Source organism: Eucyclogobius newberryi, unplaced genomic scaffold (genome assembly GCF_026437365.1).
Source record: "Eucyclogobius newberryi isolate DKJ021-1_F unplaced genomic scaffold, fEucNew1.0.hap1 SCAF_22, whole genome shotgun sequence".
Classification (NCBI taxonomy): domain Eukaryota; kingdom Metazoa; phylum Chordata; class Actinopteri; order Gobiiformes; family Gobiidae; genus Eucyclogobius; species Eucyclogobius newberryi.
This window is the reverse complement of record NW_027315857.1, coordinates 523,122-546,006: the sequence shown is the minus strand read 5'-3', so window position 1 is coordinate 546,006 and position 22,885 is coordinate 523,122. Positions and strand designations below refer to the sequence as shown.

Below are 22,885 nucleotides of genomic sequence, written 5' to 3'. Positions count from 1 at the left end.
ATGAACAAAATCCACAAACATATGAACTCACTTTGGTGATTCATTGCAACATGAAACAATAAACCTATATAAAAAACAATTTAAATCTTAGGATAGGATAAAAAAATTAAAAATAGGCTTACTATGTACACCGAAGGCCCTGTGGGGCCAGGGTGACGACACTGGAGGCCCTGTGGGGCCAGGGTGACGACACCGGAGGCCCTGTGGGGCCAGGGTGACTACACCGGAGGCTCTGTGGGGCCAGGGTGACGACACCGGAGGCCCTGTGGGGCCAGGGTGACGACACCGGAGGCCCTGTGGGGCCAGGGTGACGACACTGGAGGCCCTGTGGGGCCAGGGTGACGACACTGGAGGCCCTGTGGGCCAAGGCCCTGTGGGGCCAGGGTGACGACACTGGAGGCCCTGTGGGGCCAGGGTGACGACACCGGAGGCCCTGTGGGGCCAGGGTGACGACACCGGAGGCCCTGTGGGGCCAGGGTGACGACACTGGAGGCCCTGTGGGGCCAGGGTGACGACACTGGAGGCCCTGTGGGCCAAGGCCCTGTGGGGCCAGGGTGACGACACTGGAGGCCCTGTGGGGCCAGGGTGACGACACTGGAGGCCCTGTGGGGCCAGGGTGACGACACTGGAGGCCCTGTGGGCCAAGGCCCTGTGGGGCCAGGGTGACGACACTGGAGGCCCTGTGGGGCCAGGGTGACGACACTGGAGGCCCTGTGGGGCCAGGGTGACGACACTGGAGGTCCTGTGGGCCAAGGCCCTGTGGGGCCAGTGTCCTCAGAACACCGGGAGAAGCAGAGGCGCTCCTCAGAACACCAGGAGAAGCAGAGGTGCTCCTCAGAACACCAGGAGAAGCAGAGGTGCTCCTCAGAACACCAGGAGAAGCAGAGGTGCTCCTCAGAACACCAGGAGAAGTAGAGGTGCTCCTCAGAACACCAGGAGAAGCAGAGGTGCTCTTCAGAACACCAGGAGAAGCAGAGGTGCTCCTCAGAACACCAGGAGAAGCAGAGGTGCTCCTCAGAACACCAGGAGAAGCAGAGGTGCTCCTCAGAACACCAGGAGAAGCAGAGGTGCTCTTCAGAACACCAGGAGAAGCAGAGGTGCTCCTCAGAACACCAGGAGAAGCAGAGGTGCTCCTCAGGAGAGATGGAGTCACCAGTGTGGGGCATGTGAGTTCAGGTTGTGGTCACCATGGTGATACATTCTGTTCATTTGAAGAGACTGATGACATGATGTATTTGTGTTTAACATCAGACTTTATTCTCCATGTTGGCGTCTGCTTTAGGACATAAACTCTGACTAAATACATCGACTCATCATGTGTCAAATGTGGGAGATTAGATTAGTGGAAAAATGGACAATACTTGTAGAGTCCAGCAGGGGGCGTGATGAGTTAAGGGAGGTTATATATCCAGTTATTTTTGAGGATTGGTTTTATTTTCTTTGGTGAACCCTTCATCAGAACTGGACTTCTTTTTAATTTATTTGTGTCGCACATTTCATACACAAGACAATTCAAAATGCTTCACAGCAGAAAAATTGCACTCAAATCACAAAGAAATTACAGCAACGGAAATACAATAAAATTAATTAATTAAGAAAATAAAAAAAATAAAAACACATAGCCACAAAGAGTAACGTGTTTTGGGAGTTCAACTCCCTTTTAAATAAAGGGAGTTGAACAAACTTCACTAACATAGGAACTTGCAACATAAAACAATGAACAATGATAAAACAATATTTATAAAATCAAAAAGCGCATGCATTAAAGAAAAACTATTTCCATATACTATAGGATAAAAATTAAAATAGGTTTACTACGTACAAAAAAGTGAACAGTGAGTGATTAAATGATGACTGAAGTGACAGCGTTTAAGAAGCAGCAGAGAGAACTCAGCAGAGCGCGACATCAGTGATGTTACCAGTCATTTTCTACCACTTTTTCCCTTGAGACTGGAGTCTGTCCCAGTGATATTGGGCTTGCACAGACACACGGACACACAGACGACCATTCGCTCTCACAAAAAATTCACTAGGGGCAATGTACTGTTGGCAATTTACCTAAGACATGAATGTGTTTGGATGAACCCGGGAGAACCAGCGGTAACACGGGGAGGACACGCCCCCCTTTCATTGTAGTTTCTGTCTCATTTCAGAATGAAAAAAATGGTGAGATGACGACCAATGTGTTCATGAATATGGTAAGGCCTTTGTGGTAAAACAATGCCACTGGAACAATCTTAATTCCATCATATTTTTTGTAAATCATTTCCAGGCATGGACAGACTACAGGTTGTCGTGGAAACCAGAAGAGTATGACAATATTGACGTTTTGCGAATTCCTTCAAACAAAGTGTGGCGTCCAGATATCTTCCTCATAAATAAGTAAGTCCAGTTCCATCATACTTTGGATTCTCGACTACACTGAAACCAGTCATAACTTTGTAAAGTACTGAATGACAAATTAACATTTGTATTACCTTTATTCAAAAGTGCTTTATTTGTACTTTATTTGTCTCGTCTTGTGAAGTAATGATGGTCAGTTCGATGTGGCCCTTCATGTCAACGTCCTCGTTTACAGCGATGGAACGGTCAACTGGCTTCCTCCTGCTATTTACCGCAGCTCCTGTTCCATAGAGGTACATGCAAGTACATGAACATTAGAATAAAAAACACAAAGATTTGACATCATCTTGAAGGGTATGTTTTGTGCTGCAGGTGGCGTATTTCCCGTTCGACTGGCAGAACTGCAGCATGATCTTCCGCTCGTACACGTATGACGCCTCGGAGGTGGACTTGCAGTACTTCCTGGATGAAGAGGGGAAGGAAATCCAGGAGATTGTCATCGATGACAACGCTTTCACCGGTATGTTCCGCTGTTATCTTTTTATCTGAATGTCTTAACTGCTCAAGGGTATGCAACACATCTTGGTTATTGTAATAATGAATTGCTGCATTGTCATAATATTGTTGCACTTATTAAGCCCCGTGATTCAAAGTATGTACCTGTAAAGTACCTGCCTTCACAGAAAATGGCGAGTGGAACATCTGTCACAAACCCTCTCGTAAGAACGTGAAGGAGAACCTGTATGAAGACATCACCTTCTACCTGATCATTGAGAGGAAGCCGCTCTTCTACATCATCAACATAATAGTGCCATGCATCCTCACTAGCGTCCTGGCCATCTTCGTCTTCTACCTCCCTCCAGGAGCAGGTAGTAACAGGCCAAACAAGTCATGAGCCATGTTTCAACTGGCCCTGTTCCCCAGACCGGTTCGCCCTGGAGTGGCTTTGGAACAGTTATTTGAAAGGCAGATTGCGTCGCCATGCTCCATGGACAGAGCATGAATTATACTTTTTGATCATGAGGCCAATTTCCTTTTAACCCCAAAAAACTTTTAGATATTCCAAATGTGTTTGGCTTTGAGATGCAGTTAAAGATTGAGTAAACAGGAAACTACTTCCGGATTTTCCTCAGCTTTTTCTGCATTTATTTCCCTTCTCTGCAAATCCTCCTCACCACGTTTGAACCTCTTTATAATAATAATAATAATAATAATAATAATAATACATCTTTTATTTGTATAGCGCTTTTCAGGGACCCAAAGACGCTCTGACATATACAAAAAAGGGGGGGTATTTACAGACAGGGGGGACAGTACGTACAATATACAATGTACACAATAATTTACAGATAAAATGAACAAGACAGAAGAAGTAGAAAGAAAATGATGGGGATGTAACAGGGGGTAAAAGAGTAGGCAATGGGGTAGAGGAGGCTAGGGGTAGGGTAGGTCATAGGCTTGGGTGAAGAGGTATGTTTTTAGGCGGGATTTAAATGTTGTGAGTGAGGGAGAGTGGGACGGGGGGGGAGGGAGTTCCAGAGTCGGGGTGCTGTTCGGGAGAATGCTCTGTTACCAAAAGTTTTGAGTCAGGATGTTGGTGCAGTCAGGGTGAGAGTGGAGGAGGAGCGGAGGGCTCGGGAGGGGCGGTGGGGGATGAGAAGGTCAGACAGGTAGGGGGGGGGGGGCTAGGTGGTGAAGAGCTTTGAAGGAGAGGAGGAGTATTTTCAAGTTTATGCGCTGCTTGATGGGGAGAGAGTAGAGAGAGCGGAGAACGGGAGTGATGTGATCATGGGACCGGGTGTGGGTGAGGAGGCGGGTGTGGGTGAGGAGGAGGGTGTGGGTGAGGAGGCGGGTGTGGGTGAGGAGGAGGGTGTGGGTGAGGAGGCGGGTGTGGGTGAGGAGGAGGGTGTGGGTGAGGAGGCGCGCAGCGGAGTTCTGGACCATTTGGAGTCTATGGAGGGAATGGGAGGAGATGCCAGTGAGGAGGGAGGTGCAGTAGTCAAGGCGGGAGGAGATGAAGGCATGGATGAGGGATTCAGCAGCGGGGAGGGTGAGGCAGTGTTGGATTTTGGCGATGCGGCGGAGGTGGAAGTATGAGGTCTTGACGATGTGGCTGACATGGGGAGTGAAGGAGAGGGTGGGGTCCATGATGACACCGAGATTGCGTACCAGGGTGGAGGGGGTGATGGTCGAGGTATCGATGGTGAGTGAAAAGGGACCAGTTTTATTGAGAGTGGATTTGGTGCCAATGAGGAGGAGCTCTGTTTTGTCACTGCTCAGTTTGAGGAAGTTGAGAGTTAGCCATGATTTTATTGTAGAGATGCAGGTTTGGATGTGGGTGAGGGGAGGGTTTGGATGTGGGTGAGGGGAGGGTTTGGATGTGGGTGAGGGATTGGACGTGGGTGAGGGTTTGGATGTGGGTGAGAGGAGGGTTTGGATGTGAGAGAGGGGAGGGGTTTGGATGTGGGCGAGGGGAGGGTTTGGATGTGAGTGAGGGAAGGGTTTGGGGGTGGGGAGTGGGTGAGGGGAGGGTTTGGATGTGGGCGAGGGGAGGGTTTGGATGTGGGTGAGGGTTTGGGTTTGGGTGTGAGCGAGGGTGGGTTTGGAAGTGGGTGAGGGGAGGGTTTGGATGTGAGTGAGGGGAGGGTTTGGGTGTGGGGAGTGGGTGAGGGGAGAGTTTGGATGTGGGTGAGGGGAGGGTTTGGATGTGGGTGAGGGGAGGGTTTTGGGTGGATTTGGTGGTGACGTAGATCTGGGTGTCATCAGCGTAGCAGTGGAAGTCCAGGTTGAGTTGGTGAAGGATGTGACCAAGGGGGAAGAGGTAGCAGATGAAGAGGAGGGGGCCGAGGACTGAGCCCTGGGGGACCCCTGCGTTACTGGGGAGAGGGTGGATGAGTGACCGGAGAGGGAAATGAACTCTTGCCTGTTGGTGAGGAGGATGTGAGCCAGTCAAGTGCAGAGCCCTCAACACCCAGTTGGCGCAGCCTTTGTAGGAGGATGGAATGGTTTATAGTGTCAAAGGCTGCGCTGAGGTCCAGTAGTAACAGGATGTTGAGGGCCCCGGAGTCTGCAGAGGTGAGGAGATCGTTGATTACTTTGACCAGGGCTGTTTCAGTGCTGTGAAGTGGGCGGAAGCCAGATTGGAGGGGTTCGTAGTAGAGGTTGTTTGACTTGTTTTTTGAGGATGGGGGTGATGGAGGCCAGTTTGTAGATGGAAGGAACATGGCCGAGGGATAGAGACTGGTTGAAGAGGGTGGTGAGATGGGGGATGAGAACAGGGAGGCAAGCCTTGGTTAGGGTCGTTGGGAGGAGGTCGAGAGAGCAGGTGGTGGTTTTGGAAGCGTTGATGATGTCTAGGATATGAGAGGAGTTAACAGAGGAGAAGGTGGTGAGGGGAGGGAGGGGTGGGGGGGGGGGCAGGGGGGGTGATTGAGTTGATGGAAACGGCAGTCAGGGAGCAGTTGATTTTGGAAATGTTGTCATTGAAGGAGGAAAGAGTTGCAGAGGTCAGGGGAGGAGGGTGGAGTGATGTCCGGTGGCTGGAGCAGCTTGTTGACGGTGGAGAACAGGGTGCGAGGGCTCCGGTGAGATCTGTTGATGAGGGTGGAGAGGTGGGCAGATTTGGCGGCTTGGAGAGCATCACGGTTGGAGGAGATGTGTAGTTTGAAGGCTTCGGCGTGGACGGTGAGGCGGGTTCTTTTGAGGAGTCGTTCGAGTTGGCGGCCAGTCTGCTTCATGGGGTGGAGTTCAGGGGTGTACCAGGGGGCGGGGTTGATGTATGAGACGGAGGAGGTTTTCCAGGGGGCTAGGGAGTCAAGGGAGTCGGAGAGGGTGGTGTTGAGCATGGCAGCATAGTCGTCGGGTGAAGAGGGGGCGGAGTCAGGGGGGAAAGCAGAGGATATGAGCTGGGAGAGCGAGAGGGGGTTGACTGACTTGATATTGCGGTAGGTAATGGTGCATTTTTTGGGGTTGTGGGGCGAGGGTAGGGGGGCGGAGAAAAGGATGCAGAGATGATCAGGGAGTGCGAAGGGGAGGGGGTGGGGCTTAGATATGGGTAGGAGAGAGGAACAGACTAAGTCCAGGGTGTGGCCTTTGGTATGGGTGGGGAAGTCAATGTATTGGGTGAGATGGAGGCAGTCCAGGAGAGAGGAAGTCGGACATCAGTGTAATAAAGTATATAATATATTAATATTATAGAAATGATTGCAAACAACTTTGAGGGAACCCTAATCTGTGGCGGAGATTGGAATTTTCATATTAAACCTAAATTAGATGTTTCAAATTCGAGAGGCACTGGAGGAACATTAAATAAGAAGTTCTGTAAATGAATGAAGAAAATAGGACTGACTGACATCTGGAGGGGAATGAACCCTAGTGCACGCCAGCACAGTCTTTTTCTAATCCTCATACAATCAAAACAACATTAAGATGGAGAGGAAAATTATACTGGGGAAACTTCCCCGCCCATCCTCTAAAACAGTTTTGAGAGGAAAAATGTGTTGATTTGCGGTGGGGATCGGAGCAGTCCCATCAGCCTGTGGGTAGTAGCAGAATTCAAAGCAGAAACTAGATGAAAATATTTCAGGTCAGAGCACTCAGGATCACCAATGTGGAAGCTTGTAGAAAGAGGCAAGAGGTGTGCTGCGGTGGTTGACTGGTTATGGCACAGCACAGCACGTATGCCAGGTTCCAAGCCGGCCGGAGTGTTGTGAGTGCCGACAATTTACTGCATATCCTCCCTCTCTCATCCCCATTTCACACTCTCCTCTCCTGAGGCAAGAGGAACAGTTCCGTCTCTACTTTATTACTTCTAACAGACTAAAGGTGAAACAACGGTTAACATCAGTTTGAACGACATTAGCCAAAACCAACTTCCTGCCTGAAGTCCCTTCACAATAAAATACCTTCGCCATAGTGTCATGTATATGCATTCTACTGCAACAGTCTTAAAACCTTTGAACTCAGTTCAACCACAAACTCACCACACAGCGTTAAGGTTCATTACAGGAGAAGGATACAGAAACCATTACTGTCATTTATACAGAAGGATGTGAGGAGGAACAGCACTACATGTGATATGTGACTGACCGTGGATAAACCAGTTACATGTCTACCCGGAGACATTTTGAGTTATTGTGAATTATATAGTGTGAATTCAAAGCTACGCAATGATGTCGCACTCATGCACATCTGATCATATTTGAGTAAGTTGTGGTCATTTGAATGTAAACAACTCTCAAAACCTTTCACCGAGAAAACTGCCTCTAAAGTTTCTCACCGGAGTGAGCCCAGAGTTACAGGGGGGCTCATTTGCATCTCATTGAGATAAGCCCTCCCCCCTGTCACACTGACACCACCTTCCTCTACAGCTGTCACTGAAGACTCAAGAGGAGTGTTGTTATTGATGGTAACTGGACTTGAATCAGAATAAGTTACTATATTGAAATGGAAATACTTGGATCAAAGAATCAGAATCAGAATCAGAATCAGAATAGGGTTCATTGCCATATGTCAATAAACCGAATTCACAGGTGATTCAGTGCAACAAAAGATAAGATAAGATAAGATAAGATAAGATAACCTTTAATGTTACAACGCAGTAGATACAGGGGGAAAGGACAGATAACTTATAGGAAGTTTAAAAAAACACTGTTAATAGAAGAACTCTTATAAACAGATGCCAGGGCCAGGTATACGAACTGCAACGGGTCCATGGCTTTGAATATATGAGATATGAGATAATAGATATGATATGTAAGGCAAGGCAAGTTTATTTGTAGAGCACATTTCATACACAAGGCAATTCAAAGTGCTTCACACAGTAGGAAAAATATATTAAAATCACAAAGAAAATACAGAAAGAGAAATACAACAAAATTAACTAAATTCAAATTAAATAAAGAACACCTAGCCAAAAAGGGTAACGTGTTTTCGGAGTCCAACTCAAATCCTTTCAGTCATATGCGCAGCTAAACAAAACAGTTTTTAGCTTAGACTTAAACATTGTCAGAGAAGCAGCCTGTCTCACATCTTCAGGAAGAATGTTCCAGATTTTAGCTGCATAAAACTGAAATGCAGATTCCCCATGTTTAGTCCTGACTCTGGGCACCAGCAGGAGGCCGGTCCCTGAGGTCCTCAGAGTCCGAGATGGTTCATATGGAACTAACATATCCAAGATGTACTTTGGTGGTGGAGAGACTTGTACACACGCAGAGCTGCTTTAAAGTCTATTCTCTGAGGCACATGGAGCCAGTGCAGAGACCTGAGAACAGGACTAATGTGATGGTACTTCCTGGTTCTAGTACATAGTTCATGTACACCATCAGAGTCCAATTACATCAGAGATCACATCCTCTTCTTCGTCTGTGCACTCTTCTGTGCTGTGACTCTTGGCGCTGGGCATGTGATGTCTTTTGCCTCGTCAGCACAGAAAGGCCTGATTTTTTCATGCAGATAAGTGCCTGTCAATGTTCAGACCAGGACATGGAGATTGTCAACCAGAGGCAGAACAGCTGAGTTGCGTAGTAGCTGAAATTCCACTGGATCTGCTTCACAGTGACTTTTCGCAAGCACCACACCTGGTCTCTTGGCATCAAAGCTGTAAGCAAATAACAGGACATTTAAGAAATGGCTAACTATTTCACATAAAACACTCATTAACTCATTTTATTTAACACAATGTGAGAGTTTCAATATAAATACCTGAAGTGCTGATAACTCTTGATCTTTGGAAGCCGTCTGAAGAAGGGACTCAGATGCTTCTGCCAGTCCAAGTTCTTGACAAACACTTTGCCATCCGCCGTTCCAACAAGCTGTGGGATACTGAGGTGAGACTCAGGAGAGCTGTTTTCCACTCCCTGATGACAAGGGCGACAATGTAAAAAAATGAGAACAGAAGAAACATATCTTAAGCAGAGAGCAGCACTGAAGTTTTGCCAGGCTAATGTTTACACATTACAGTAGTCAAATAATATAAACTAACCTCAACGATGTCTTCCAAAGTGTCAACCCTGGTCTTCATGTATGCTCGCTTGATAAGTCCAAAGCCACAATCAGGGGAGAATTTGGTGTGGCCAGCAATGAGGAAGTGGATGTCCATTGTGTGGTGAAGCTTGTGTCCAACACGCCAGGCAGCATACCACAACATGAAAGTGTTTTTGTTTTGGCCACTGCAGTTGTCACAATGAAGATCTACGTATTTTTTTCCAACACCGAAGCTGTTGAAGAAATGATGCATGTAGTACTTGACATGCTGCATAGGGTTTGATTTAGCAATTCGGGCCCGGGGCTGACAAAAGCCTGGAGCTACAGCTTAGCGGACGCAAAAGCCGACAATAAGTCACAATAAAATCACAAAAACTATTACCAAACAAACCCTGCACGACCAACACAATCCACAGGCTAACCTTGCCTGAGGGGAGTGGCCTCCTGCCTGAGGGGAGTGGCTCAAATAGTCCATGTCCAGGGTGAGAAGGGTCGGCTGTGATCCGACCTGCTCGTCCCAGAGTCCTGGAGACGTACAGGTCCTGCAGAGATGGAAGTCTGTGGCCAATCACCTTCTCTGCAGAGGGCGCTGTAGTCTCTGTTTGTCCCTGGTTGTGGCTCCAGCGTACCACACGGTGATGGAGGAGGTGATGGAGGAGGTGAGGATGGACTCAATGATGGCCGTGTAGAACTGCACTATCATCTCTGCTGTCAGCTTGTCTTTCCTCAGCTGCCGTAGGAAGTACATCCTCTGCTGGACCTTCTTGATGAGGAGCTGATGGTGGCTCCCACTTGAGGTCCTGGTGATGGTGGTGCTGAAAAAGCAGAAGGAGTCTACAGTCGCGATGGGGGGGTCTAGTAGTTCTAGTAGTTCTCTCTTGTGCTGAGTTGTCATTGAAGAAAGAGACATGGAGTTATGTTGATTTGTTTTGGCCTGTGGCCAGACATCTGGATGCAGCCGCTCTGTAACACTGAAGTTGTGGAACTTCAGTGTTATAGGCCTTGGACGCTGGTTCTGAGCCGGTTTGGGAGCCAGGGAGTGATGTGCACAGTCAATCTTTACTTTTCCCAGTTTTGGTAGGAAGATTGAGATATACGAGGATCCATCCGGGGTCTCCTTACATTACCACATTTTTACCCTCAGTGTCCTCTGAAATGTCCAGTTTGTCTGTCAAAACATGCACCTGGTTTTTAAATTCTGCCAGTTTAGTTTGTAAGGTAGACACGTTGTCCTTCAGGTCAAATACCTCCTCCTCGGCCCTTGTGGTTCGGGTGTCCAGTTTGCCATTCTTGGATTTCAGATCATGCATCTCTGCCAGGGCCACATCTATCTTTGCGTCCACTGCCTTTGTAATCTTATCAGTAAGCTACAATCACCAGGTCTATCTTGCTGCGGGGCTCCTCTACTAACAAGTCTGACCCGGAGCTGGAGCGGGCTTGGGAGGTGGCCGGAGCAGGGGGGGAGCTTGGGCCAGAGCCTGTGCCAGGGCACTGTGGCAGGTGCAGATGCAGCGCATGAGCCAGAGCTAGAACCTGAGTGCACAGGAACTGGCACCAATGTGGAGCGAGCAAGCTTTGCCAGCCTGGTTCTCTGTGACGTTTTTTTCTTCTTGTTGTTGAGCTTGAGTCCAAGCTCATTATATGTCTGCTCTCATGTAGACATTTTGGGTCTCCCCATGTGAACTTGCAATAAAAACGGATTATTCCAACTGATGTGGCCGCAGCCAGACAGACACATCCGAACTAAGCAGCCATCATCCCGGAAGTCCAAGGGAATAATTTCAGTTTAACTTGTTAAATCAAAAACATGAGTTAGGGCAAAGCAAGGCAAGTTTATTTGTAGAGCACAATTCATACACAAGGAAATGCAGTGCTTCACACAAGAGTAAAAATGCATTAAAATGACAAAGAAATTACAGAAATCACAAAACCTTTATTTCTATTCATTAAATTTAAGTGTTGCTGACATGAATCATACATTTTGTCCGTACTTAGTGATCCACCAGATTGAAAACAAAATCTATTGGACCAAACTGGGAGACATTCTTTCCCACATTTATTTGACATTGACAGCGTGACATTGACAGCGTGACAGGACACGTCGCTTTTAGATTGATTCTTTCCCATGTTTGACCGTCCCTAGACGTCAACGCACTATCTGCCTCTGCACACGTCTGTGCTGAGCATATGTATCTTTTCCCACGACTCTCTGGTCGACGCCTCCACCTTATGTGTGGCGCTTTTGTATCTTTAATGATGTGTTAAACGTTGTTAAACGTGTTAAAACTGGTAACTAGCAACATAGGTCTGGGGGTATCTTTTTTGGATCTATAGAGAGCGACACATTTAGTTCTTCAAACTGTGTGGAGGACTTAAGGGAAAATACTTGATCATCAGGTCTATTCTCATGTACCAGCAGTGAGTAAAATGCTGGTTAAATGCATCACAAATAGATTTTTTTGTTGTCAGACTAGTTGAATCTTTGATCATTTAATTTGTTAAAGAAGGAGCAGAATTTAACCGTTTGCCAACATTTTGCAGAACTGCCTGTGATTCAGTGAAAGTTTTGACGTCGTAAGATGTTTTGGCTTTAGGAACAGTAGAAACATATTTATTTCACTTATGACAAAACTGCTGCCAATCTGCTGCTGGTTTGGTTGCCGTGGTTTCTGCCCAGACTTTATCACGCTCTCGAGATAACGCTGCGATGTCTGGACAGAACCAAGGATTATTCTTGTTTTTGACCCTGACTCTTTTAAGAGGGGCGTTATATCATTATGTGTTAAAGTCCAGTGCTGTGTTGGGCAGGCTGTTAGTAGGTTTGATGTTGATTAAATAGAATTTGTTGTTATTCAAGACACAATTGTGAGGCTTGTGATAATCACCTGATTCCTTTCCCATTTGAATAGGGGCAATAGAGTGTTGTGCAGGTTGAGGTCCTGACACTATTATTCTCCTAGTGATCCTGACTGTTCTTATCTGATCTTAAAGTCCATGAACACTTGATGTCAACATAGACATTAAAATGGTTGAAAAAACATTTCAATTCATTTGCCAGAACATGACCAGTTTTACCATCACAATTGACACCCTGAGAAAAAATGTAAAATCAACTTCTGCACAATTAATTCTTATTGTCTTTTCCCAGGAGAAAAGATGACCCTGTCAATCTCCGTGCTCATCGCCTTGACTGTCTTCATGTTGCTTCTGGCTGACAGAGTCCCTGAGACCTCTCTAGCGATCCCCATCATTGTCAACTACGTAATGTTCACCATGATCCTGGTCACCTTCTCCGTCATCCTCAGTGTAGTGGTGCTAAACCTGCACCACAGAACATCCAGCACCCACATCATGCCAGCCTGGGTCCGCAAGGTATGACTGACTTTGGTGTTTCCTTTGGTTACTTAGAGCTGAGTGATCTTCGCCCTTTGAGGCAACTGCTGTTGGGATTTTGGGCATTACAAACGTTACAACATTGAATCGAATGATTAAAAGGCACAGTACGTAACTTTTTAGCCAAAGTGAGCAAGCTTGCATCTCCACAAACCTGAACTGTACTTGGTCTGGAGAAGCATCCTCCTGCTTGTTTCCATGAAAATGTTCCTTTAGCTCTCCCTGGAGTCATGCCATGTCCCAGCCTGCTTCAAGTAGTCCATCATTGTCCCTGTCCCCAAGAAGCCCCGGATCATTGGACCATTGTAGAAAAAGATTGAAGACAGTCTATTGAAGACAGTGAGGTGAAGATTCTAAGATCTGCAATCTTTAAAAAAAAGAAAAAACTTCCTTAAATAGAAACAGTGGTTTAAGATCAACCTTCCCGTCATTTATAATGGTGTTTTTCCAAAATTCCATTACAAACAACAGGATGGAATTTTGAATCCCGGGAGAGGTAGACACCCAGGGCACTCGGGTGCTAATCAGGTCCTCAGGGAAGAGAAAGAGTGTGAGACTGGGACATAAGGGAGACATTAAAGGACTGATAGAAAACAAAGAGGTGTAAGTTTCTGAAACCAACAACTTTTTTCATCAGGAAGGCCCGGTGGGCGGGGCTTACCACAGAATAGAATAAATATCTGAGTTCTTGGTCTAATTCGCAGATTGAGAATGACTCTTGGATGAGAGTCGAAACATATTGTTTTCTCTAAAACTGAGTCCAGATGAAACAACTGAACCTTTTTCTACAATGGAACACTCCTGGACGAATGGGATTACACCGACAATTTGAAAAACATATAAAAACAAACACAGAGAAAGAAAAACACTGGCCCACGGTCTTATTTTGTCTTGTGTTTGGTAATGAATCCTGTCTGATCATTGTGGATTAAGTTTGTTAGTATTTGTTCCATTATTTTGGACATTATTGAAGTGTATATACCAGGGGTGCGCAATATGTCGATCGCGCTCTACCAGTTCAGGGTTCAGAATAAGCGGTATCGCATCGCAAAATGCGACGCAATTTCTTTCAAATGCGATGCATTCGTCAGAAAAAAGTGTGTTTGTATCGCAGCTTTACTTTACTTTACTTTGCAATACAAAAATGTGTGTTCAATTGTAAAACCAAAGCGCCTAAAAGTACTGATCACTCGTCAATCGATTGTCAGTAACAGCATGACACATGTAGGACGCTGTGTTGTCATGACACATGTAGAACACTGTGTGGACATGACACATGTAGAACACTGTGTGGACATGACACATGTAGGACGCTGTGTGGACATGACACATGTAGAACACTGTGTGGACATGACACATGTAGAACACTGTGTGGACATGACACATGTAGGACGCTGTGTGGACATGACACATGTAGAACACTGTGTGGACATGACACATGTAGAACACTGTGTGGACATGACACATGTAGGACGCTGTGTTGTCATGACACATGTAGAACACTGTGTGGACATGACACATGTAGAACACTGTGTGGACATGACACATGTAGGACGCTGTGTGGACATGACACATGTAGAACACTGTGTGGACATGACACATGTAGAACACTGTGTGGACATGACACATGTAGAACACTGTGTGGACATGACACATGTAGGACGCTGTGTGGACATGACACATGTAGACGCTGTGTTGACGTGACGAGTCCCGCTGCGTCTCAGATCGTGAGTCTGAAAGTGGGAGGAGCCACGTGCGGTAAAGTTAGCGTCACAGATTCAGACTTCCGAGGTCAATAGCTCCTAAACACAAAAGTCTTTGCAGATCATTCACAGCCAAAATACACATATTTACACTGCAGTGACACAACCTCGTTTTTAACAATCAGATGCTTATTTTGGGCGCAGCGAATTACACTGATCCCAATGTGCAGAGCCGAGACGCGTGATTAGGGACCGTCATCAAATGTGCAGACGGAGCGGTGACGAGTGCTTAGGGTCCGTCATCAAATGTGCAGCAGGAGCCGAGACGAGAGTACTTAGGGACCGTCATCCAATAACAAAACGAAAAATGGAATGGAATGGTCAAATAGACCTGTACAATTTGAATAACACATAAAATACACCATGATGGTCGCCACAGCAACCTTTATTTTTCCATCAGAAGCTTAATACATATTTTTTGTGAGTGTAAAGACAATTAATATGTAAATGAGACTTCTGCAAATAGTCATCTGATGATGATGATCAGATGGAAGAAATTTGTAAATGAGGCCATCTGACTTTGTGTTGATTAATTTGTTCAACAACTCATTTTATTTGCAAGTTTTCTTTTTTTTTCTTTTTTTTTTAATTTAAAAAGTGTTTAAAACTTAATTTGTTAAGAGTTTTTTTTTTAAATAGAATGTTTACAAATACATATTAAATAAATAATCGTGTTATATCAATGGAGAATATTGATTGTTAGTCACTTTCGTGTTTTGCTATGCAATTATCAAATTGCTATACAAATTTGAAAAAATTAACAGATTGTTTAGCAGCGCCGCTATACAAGTGAAAATCCTTCATCTGAGCCCTGCAGTTGATCTCAAAGGAACTGTGGGTAGATCGCATGACAATAAAAAAAATAGATGTCAGCCTATCATCCATCCCGTCACTTTACTGATATACAGGAGAGCCAGTCAGATGACTTTTTCTGACACTTAGGTCACTGCACATGCACAAACAACACCGCTAAGTACAGCAAAACTAACAAGCTAGCTACCGAGTTACCTTCACTCGTGAGGTTGATTCACATTGTTTCACTTCAACTCTTCTGAAGTGGAAGATTTTGACACTACATGCCGACATTCATCTGAAGTCCAGACCTCATGGACAGTTCTGGAATCTACTCACAGAGGAAAAGTACCCCAACATGAGGAAATGTGCTACCTCCTTGACAGCATTATTCGGCTCCACTTTTTATTTATGTGAGTCAGCGTCTTCACACATGAAGATCATTAAGTCAAAGTACCGTTCCATCACTGATAATCATTTGGAGGTATGCTTGAGGCTGGTGGTCAGCAGCTGCTGTCTGGACTATGCATCCCATGATTCCATTCAGTGCAAGTCATGTTATTACAACAACAACATGTACATAGTTAATTGTGTTGTGCAATATGGGCTCATCAACATATTCTGTAAAAATAATTCTCAATATATTTAATAATAAATATATGTTTTGTAGTAGGTGGATCATTTGATAAGTAGCTAGCAAGCTTAAACATTTTTGAGCGCCCCTGGTATATACGATAGTCCACATTCAGGATAGAAATAGGTCTATATGAGGCACAGTCCATTTTGGTTCTTCCCTTCTTTTGGTATCAAGGATATTATGGCCTCTTTCCAACTAGGAGGGGTCTGACTTTCGTAAGTGCCCCGTTGGTTGCGAAAAGGAAAGGAGTAAGTGTCTTTTTTAAAGCTTTATACCACTCTGAGGTGAATCCATCACTCCCGGAGATTTTTTGCTCTTTAATCTTTTGATTGCACCCTGTATTTCCAAAAATGTTATGTCAGCTCCATTATTTTGTTCTTCTGACATCACAGGCACATTGAGGGTGACCAGAAAGAAATGTATATAATCTTCTTTATCGTCTGGAATTTTTTAGAAAAGTTTGTAATAAAAGGGTTCACATGCTGATTGAATTTGGTCCTGTTTGGGTAAATTTTGATCCACTCTCATAATATCTTTGTTTGGTAAAGATCATTTTCTTAACTATTTCCTGTGAAGCCAGATAATTAATTTCTTGTGGCATTTTAGGACACCCTTTTTTAGCAATTACATTTTTAAGCGTTTTCCCCTTTTTTTCCCAGCTATGGCTATAATTTGTCCTCTTGAGACTGCTTTGGAAGCGTCGCAAAGGATGGGTGGCCTCACTTGTTTAAACTTCCCTTTGGGATTAGGTGGGTCAAACGATGATTTTGAAGCCAAGTTTTGCAGCAGAGGTGTGGGTGCATCAGCGCAAAGCGCCCACCATAACCTGAAAGTCTACACGCCAAAGGCTTTTAAAAGGAAAAAGATGTTGTACTGCATCTACAATTCTGTTGGCCTCTCCATAATATCGTAATCAATATCGTACCATGAAATGAGTATTGTGATAATGTCGTACTGTAAGATTTGCATATTGTTACATCCCTACTAGCATTTTAGTTTGTTAGCTGCATAGTGAGGGCAATTTGACTGCTGAATGTATATTATTACTATAAGGTATTTTACAGTATAGACTGCAAAAATGCCAAGGAGCAGCCAATGAACCCTTTTTCCCTTCCAGGCGTTTATTGATTTCCTGCCTAAGTACATCGGCATGACGCGCCCCGAGCAGGAGGACTCAGTGGAGAGGGGGGAAGAGTCTGAAGGGGACGCGCCAATCAGGAGTAACAATGGCCGCTTGCCCGGAGGAGAGTACTTCTTCAGGAAGATCAACCCCGACTTGGTGCTGCCCTGGAGAGGAAGGTCAGACCAACAGTAGGAGCATTTATTTAAAAAAGTTGTTTTGACATTGTCTGACCTCATCGCCACCACAGACATTGTCTGACTTCATCGCCACCACAGACATTGTTGATTCATTTCTCCCTGTGGCCCTCAGAGGCAACTGTTGTTGTGATTTTGGGCCTTACAAAAATAAATTGATTTGATCTGATTTGATTTATTGATGCATGTGGTCTTTTTTTTTTTTGCTGGAGCATCCGTCCAAGATTGTTAAAATATTTCAAAATCCATATAGCCTCCTTCCATTTGGTGATTCCTCAGTTGTTAGTCACATCTACAGAGAGGAGCCAACTAGAAACTGGCCTCTCTCCTCATTGGGCGTCTCTCAGTGAGTGAGATTTATACATGAGGAATTGAAGAAACAGAATTGTTCAAAGGATTTGGGGTCAGTGCAAATGCTGGTCATTTAATGTTTTCTCACCGCACTTTTCCGCAATGGATCCAGACTGAACCAAGTCTATCCCTGTAAACTGAACAGACTGAACCATGAGGAGGGTAGGACCTGCTCCATGCGTTATGACGCACAGCCCCAGAACTCCCCACCCTCCTTGAGAGGGCAAGCCACCTTTTTCCGGTAGAGAACCATGGCCTTGGATTTGGAGGTGCTGATTCTCATCCCAGACGCTTCACACTCGGCTGCAAACCGTCCCAGTGCAGCTGCAGGTCCGGGTTTGATGTAGCCATCAGGACAACATCGTTTGCAAACAGTAGACAGGGAATCCTGTGGTCCCCAAACCGGACACCCTCCGACCCCTGACTGCGCCTAGAAATTCTGTCCATAAAAATGATGAACAGAACCGGTGACAAAGGGCAGCCCTGGCGGAGTCCAACATGCACTGGGAACAGGTCTGACTTACTGCCGGCAATGAACACAGCTCCTGCTCCGGTCATACAGGGACCGGACAGCCCTGAGCAAAGGGCCACGGACCCCGTACTCCCAGAGCACCCCCCAAAGGACACCCCGAGGGACACGATCGAAAGCCTTCTCCAGATCCACAAAGCATATGTGGACTGATTGGGCAAACTCCCATGAACCCTCGAGCACCTGATGGAGGATATAGAGCTGGTCCAGTGTTCCACGACCAGGACGAAAACCACTCTGCTCCTCCTGAATCCGAGGTTCGACTATCGGTCGGATTCTCCTCTCCAGTACCTTGGAATAGACCTTACCGATGAGGCTGAGGAGTGTGATCCCTCTGTAGTTGGAACACACCCTCCGGTCCCTTCTATTGAACAGAGTGAACACCACCCCGGTCTGCCAGTCCAGAGGCACTATCCCCAACCGCCACGCGATGTTGCAGAGACGTGTCAGCCAAGACAGTCCTACAACATCCAGAGACTTAAGGTACTCAGGATTTCATCCACCCCCAGAGCCCTGCCACCGAGGAGTTTGCCAACAACCTCAGTGACTTCAGCTTGGGTGATGGATGAGCCAGCCTCCGAGTCCCCGGTCTCTACGTCCTCTTCGGAAGACGTGCCTGAGGGATTAAGGAGGTCCTCAAAGTATTCCTTCCACCGTCTGATGACATCCCCAGTCGAGGTCAGCAGGTCTCCACCCGCACCGTAAACAGTGTTGGTAAAGCCCTGGTTCCCCCTCTTGGTTTGCCAGGTCTCCTGGTTTGCCAGGAGGGGGACGGTTTGCCAGAATTTCCGTGGGGCTGATAGGCCCGTTCCCCTCTCAGCCCCGGGTTTTTGCCTCCTCAACAGCACAAGCTCCAAGAAGGCCGGGTACTCTGCACTGCGGCCCGAAGGCCGACTTAACAGTGAGAGACCTGTCCCCCACCCGAAGGCGAGGGGACGCGACCCTCTCGTCCATCGGGGTGAACTCCAACAAGTGGCAGTTGAGCTGAGGGGCTATAAGCAAGCCCACACCAGCCCGCCGCCTCTCCCCGGTGGGGCCCCGGTAACGCCAATCCGGGCGACGTAACTGGCCTTGATCTTGTACTCGTCAGATAGGGCTTCTGAACAGCTCTTTGTCACCTAGGACCTAGGTTTGGCTTGGGAGACTCTACCACCAGGTCGGCCACCAGGCGCTCGCCGTCCCTCAAATAGTCAACATTTTGCTTCTATCGGGAACATTCCCAAGAGCCTTAAAAACTGTCTCTCTTTAGGAAGAGCAGTCTTGATGCCAGAGTGTTAAAGAATTACCGGCCCTTCTCAAACCTACCGTTTTTGGGGAAGGTCTTTGAGAAAGTTCTTTACCAACAGCTTAATAATTATCTTGTAATTTAACACTGTCGATCATGGGACCCAGGGGCGGCAGTAGCTCAGTGGTAGAGTGCTCGTCTTCTGATCCAAAGGTCGGCTTTGTTAGGTTCGACTCCCCTCTCGGTCAGAGCAGTCAGATCCACTGGCCCGCAGGTTGGCGATGCGATCGCAGCTGCCTCATGAGAATACTGCCGTTGTGTCCTTGGGCAAGACACTTAACCCAACTCGTCCCCCAGTGTCTGCGTACATCTGGTGTGTGAATGGGTGACTGGTTCCTTGATGTAAAGCGCTTTGAGTACCTTGACGGTAGAAAAGCGCTATATAAATGTGACCATTTACCCTCTGGGTGGGCATCACTGGCACCGCCCTAAACTGGTTAAGGTCCTATCTAGAAGACATGGAGTAACGTATTTTTAGGACTTAAGCCGCTGTTGGCCAATACAACGGTGCGTCTTATTTATAGATTTTACTAGCTAACGGCCACCGGGGGCACTCTAGCAAGCATTTGACACACTGTAGAAGAAGACGTCAGTGAACAGTGGAAGCTCTGCCAGGGGACACGTCGTGTGCTCTATATTTTAAACTTCAAAATGCTGTGTGTTTTATTACAATCAGACTCATATTCACTGAGAAATTAGTCTAATTAGTCCCGTGGCGCAGCAGCGGACCGCGGGTGCGCCTCGAGTACCCCAGTTCAAAAGACCTATATGGACAATTTCTATTTTCTTTGTAAATTTTGTGTGCGCTGCTTTTATTCAGGATTGCTGTATAGCCCAAAAAAGTACGGTACTTTGTTGGGATCAGTAACTGTGTCTTTTTATCATCTGAAGAATATTGCCAAAATCATAGTGTCTAAACCAGATTTGGAGAGACTTATCCATGCGTTTGTCTCCAGTAGATTAGACTGTAACGGCCGCTCACTGGTCTCTCCAAACGAGCTGTAAAACAGCTGCAGTTCATCCAGAACGCTACTGCTCGGGTCCTGACTAGAACCAGGAAGTACCATCACATTAGTCCTGACCAGAACCAGGAAGTACCATCATATTAGTCCTGACTAGAACCAGGAAGTACCATCACATTAGTCCTGACTAGAACCAGGAAGTACCATCACATTAGTCCTGTTCTCAGGTCTCTGCCCCCTGTGGCTCAGAGAAGAGACTTTAAAGCAGCTCTGCTTGTGTACAAGTCTCTCCATGGCCTAGCACCAAAGTACATCTCGGACATGTTAGAGCCATATGAACCATCTCGGACTCTGAGGACCTCAGGGACCGGCCTCCTGCTGGTGCCAGAGTCAGGACTAAACATGGAGCGGCCTCCTGCTGGTGCCAGAGTCAGGACTAAACATGGACCGGCCTCCTGCTGGTGCCAGAGTCAGGACTAAACATGGAGCGGCCTCCTGCTGGTGCCAGAGTCAGGACTAAACATGGACCGGCCTCCTGCTGGTGCCAGAGTCAGGACTAAACATGGAGAATCTGTGTTCCAGTTCGACGGGGCAAAGGTCTGGAACAGCCTTCCTGAAGTTGTGAGACAGGCCCCGCCCCCGGCTTTGTTTAAATCTAAGCTAAAAACGGGTTGGTTTATGCTTTTGTGTGAAGGCTTTTTAAACTACAAACTAATTAATTCTAAATACATTTTTAATGTAATTATTTATGCTTTTATTTTGTCTTGTGATTTATGTTATATTGTGATTTGAATATGTTTTTACGATTGTGGAGCACTTTGATTGAATGTTGATCACTGCATGAGGACAGCAACAAATTGTTCTATGAACTATCATTGTTTCCTGTCAAACTACTTAAATAGCATTGTATTGAAAATGTGTACAACATTTAGTTTATTTCACAAACCACTTATTGTCTATATTTATTTGTCTTCATTCAAGTCATTCAATTAAACTCTACAATTTCCCTCTAAACTCACTTTGAGAAAGCCTGAATTCGAGTTTCGTTTGTTTGTGTTGCAGATGTGAGAGCGCCGTCTATCTCCAGAGACATCCGGACGGTTACTGCCTCATTCTGCCTCCAAACCTGAATTCGGCCATCGCTGCGGTCACGTATATGGCCGAGCAACTGAAGAAACAAGACACAGACGACACGGTCAGATAACCACACTGCCCCCTCTGGTGTGGAGGGAGACTCACGGTCACAGAGTGGGGATTTGTAATATCTGCATAGGGCTTTACAGAGCTCCTGAATAAAAAACGCTCCAACAGAATTTACAAAGAAACTAGAAATTGTACAAACACCTGCACCTGTCAATAATCTGCAGGTGCCCACGTTGTAACTTGAGATATTTACACACGTCACTGTCTTCTGAACCGGGCGTCTCGCGGCGCACCCGCCGGTCAAATTATACATCGTTTGAAAGCTCTAAGCCTTCCCGATGCCGCCATGGGGTGGAATCATCATTACGAGCACTTACGCGCTCGTCAGTCCCTATTCCGTCGGGATGCCCCGCCCTCTCCCCATAGACTTCCATTGATTTGAGCAGATACAAGCATGGCCCATGCCTGCGGCATGGATTCTCGCGTACGGGATGATGCCAGGAGGGTTTTTGGAGGAATGCAGCGCTTCGCGCTGCTGTTGTCAACAATTAGTGAATGGGCTACGCCCATTCACTAATTGTTGACTATTTCTGTCATAGCAGGAGTAAGTATGCATGATCCATGCCTTCGGCATGGGCTAGTTCACTGTACTTGCCAGGGGCGACGGGGTACCAAACATGCAGGCTGCGCCCGCATGTTTGGTCAGACAGTTACAATGCTGCCTTCGGCAGCATTGCGGGAGCAATAGGCCCTCCGCCCTGCTGGGGCTCGGGCCTAATAATCCATACAGTAAGGGCTCTGGATTATAAAGCGCACTGACGGTTTTTGAGGACATTAAAGGCTTTTAAGTGCGCCTTATAGTGCGTAAAATACGGTAGATTTAAATGATCACTTTCAGCTCTCTGATCACTTCACATCAATCAAATATCACTCAGGACTTGAGTAGTGTAAATATATTTGGATAACTACACCTAGGTATGTCATGTTTTATACAGAACAACCTCTTTCCTCATGAGGGCTGCACCCATCAGACGTTCTTTCTAACAACTGTGTCACATGTGTACAAATACTTCTATACATTTAAAATACCTTATGACTTATGTTTGCTGTTTATGAGATACATTTTCTCAATATTTTCATGATCAAAACACATATAATATCGGGACTTAACAACAGACTATGAATAAAAAGAGTCCTACATCTGCCTCGGGGGCCCGGTAGCAGCTGGTTGTGACCGGGTTTTGGGCCCGGCCCAGTGGTTGGGAACCCCTGTTTTAACGGACATATTCTGGATGATGTATAATTTAAACATGCTCTTGTACCTTTGCTCTGGCATCTCATGTTCTCATGTTTCTCATGTTTTACAACTTAAAACAACGTACACAA

General features: G+C 46.2%; 1 protein-coding gene across 1 annotated transcript in view; it reads left to right on the top strand.

Moving 5' to 3' along the window:
- Nucleotides 1-2,158: 2,158 nt before the first annotated feature.
- chrnb1l (cholinergic receptor, nicotinic, beta 1 (muscle) like) overlaps nucleotides 2,159-22,885 on the top strand; it is a 43,894-nt gene continuing 23,167 nt past the window's right edge. The window contains exons 1-8 of the mRNA XM_072459204.1: nucleotides 2,159-2,198; nucleotides 2,273-2,382; nucleotides 2,528-2,636; nucleotides 2,716-2,863; nucleotides 3,027-3,212; nucleotides 12,476-12,699; nucleotides 17,030-17,211; nucleotides 21,419-21,551. Coding sequence (XP_072315305.1) covers nucleotides 2,172-2,198; nucleotides 2,273-2,382; nucleotides 2,528-2,636; nucleotides 2,716-2,863; nucleotides 3,027-3,212; nucleotides 12,476-12,699; nucleotides 17,030-17,211; nucleotides 21,419-21,551 — 1,119 coding nt within the window. The 5' untranslated portion in view covers nucleotides 2,159-2,171. The remainder of the gene's footprint in view (nucleotides 2,199-2,272; nucleotides 2,383-2,527; nucleotides 2,637-2,715; nucleotides 2,864-3,026; nucleotides 3,213-12,475; nucleotides 12,700-17,029; nucleotides 17,212-21,418; nucleotides 21,552-22,885) is intronic.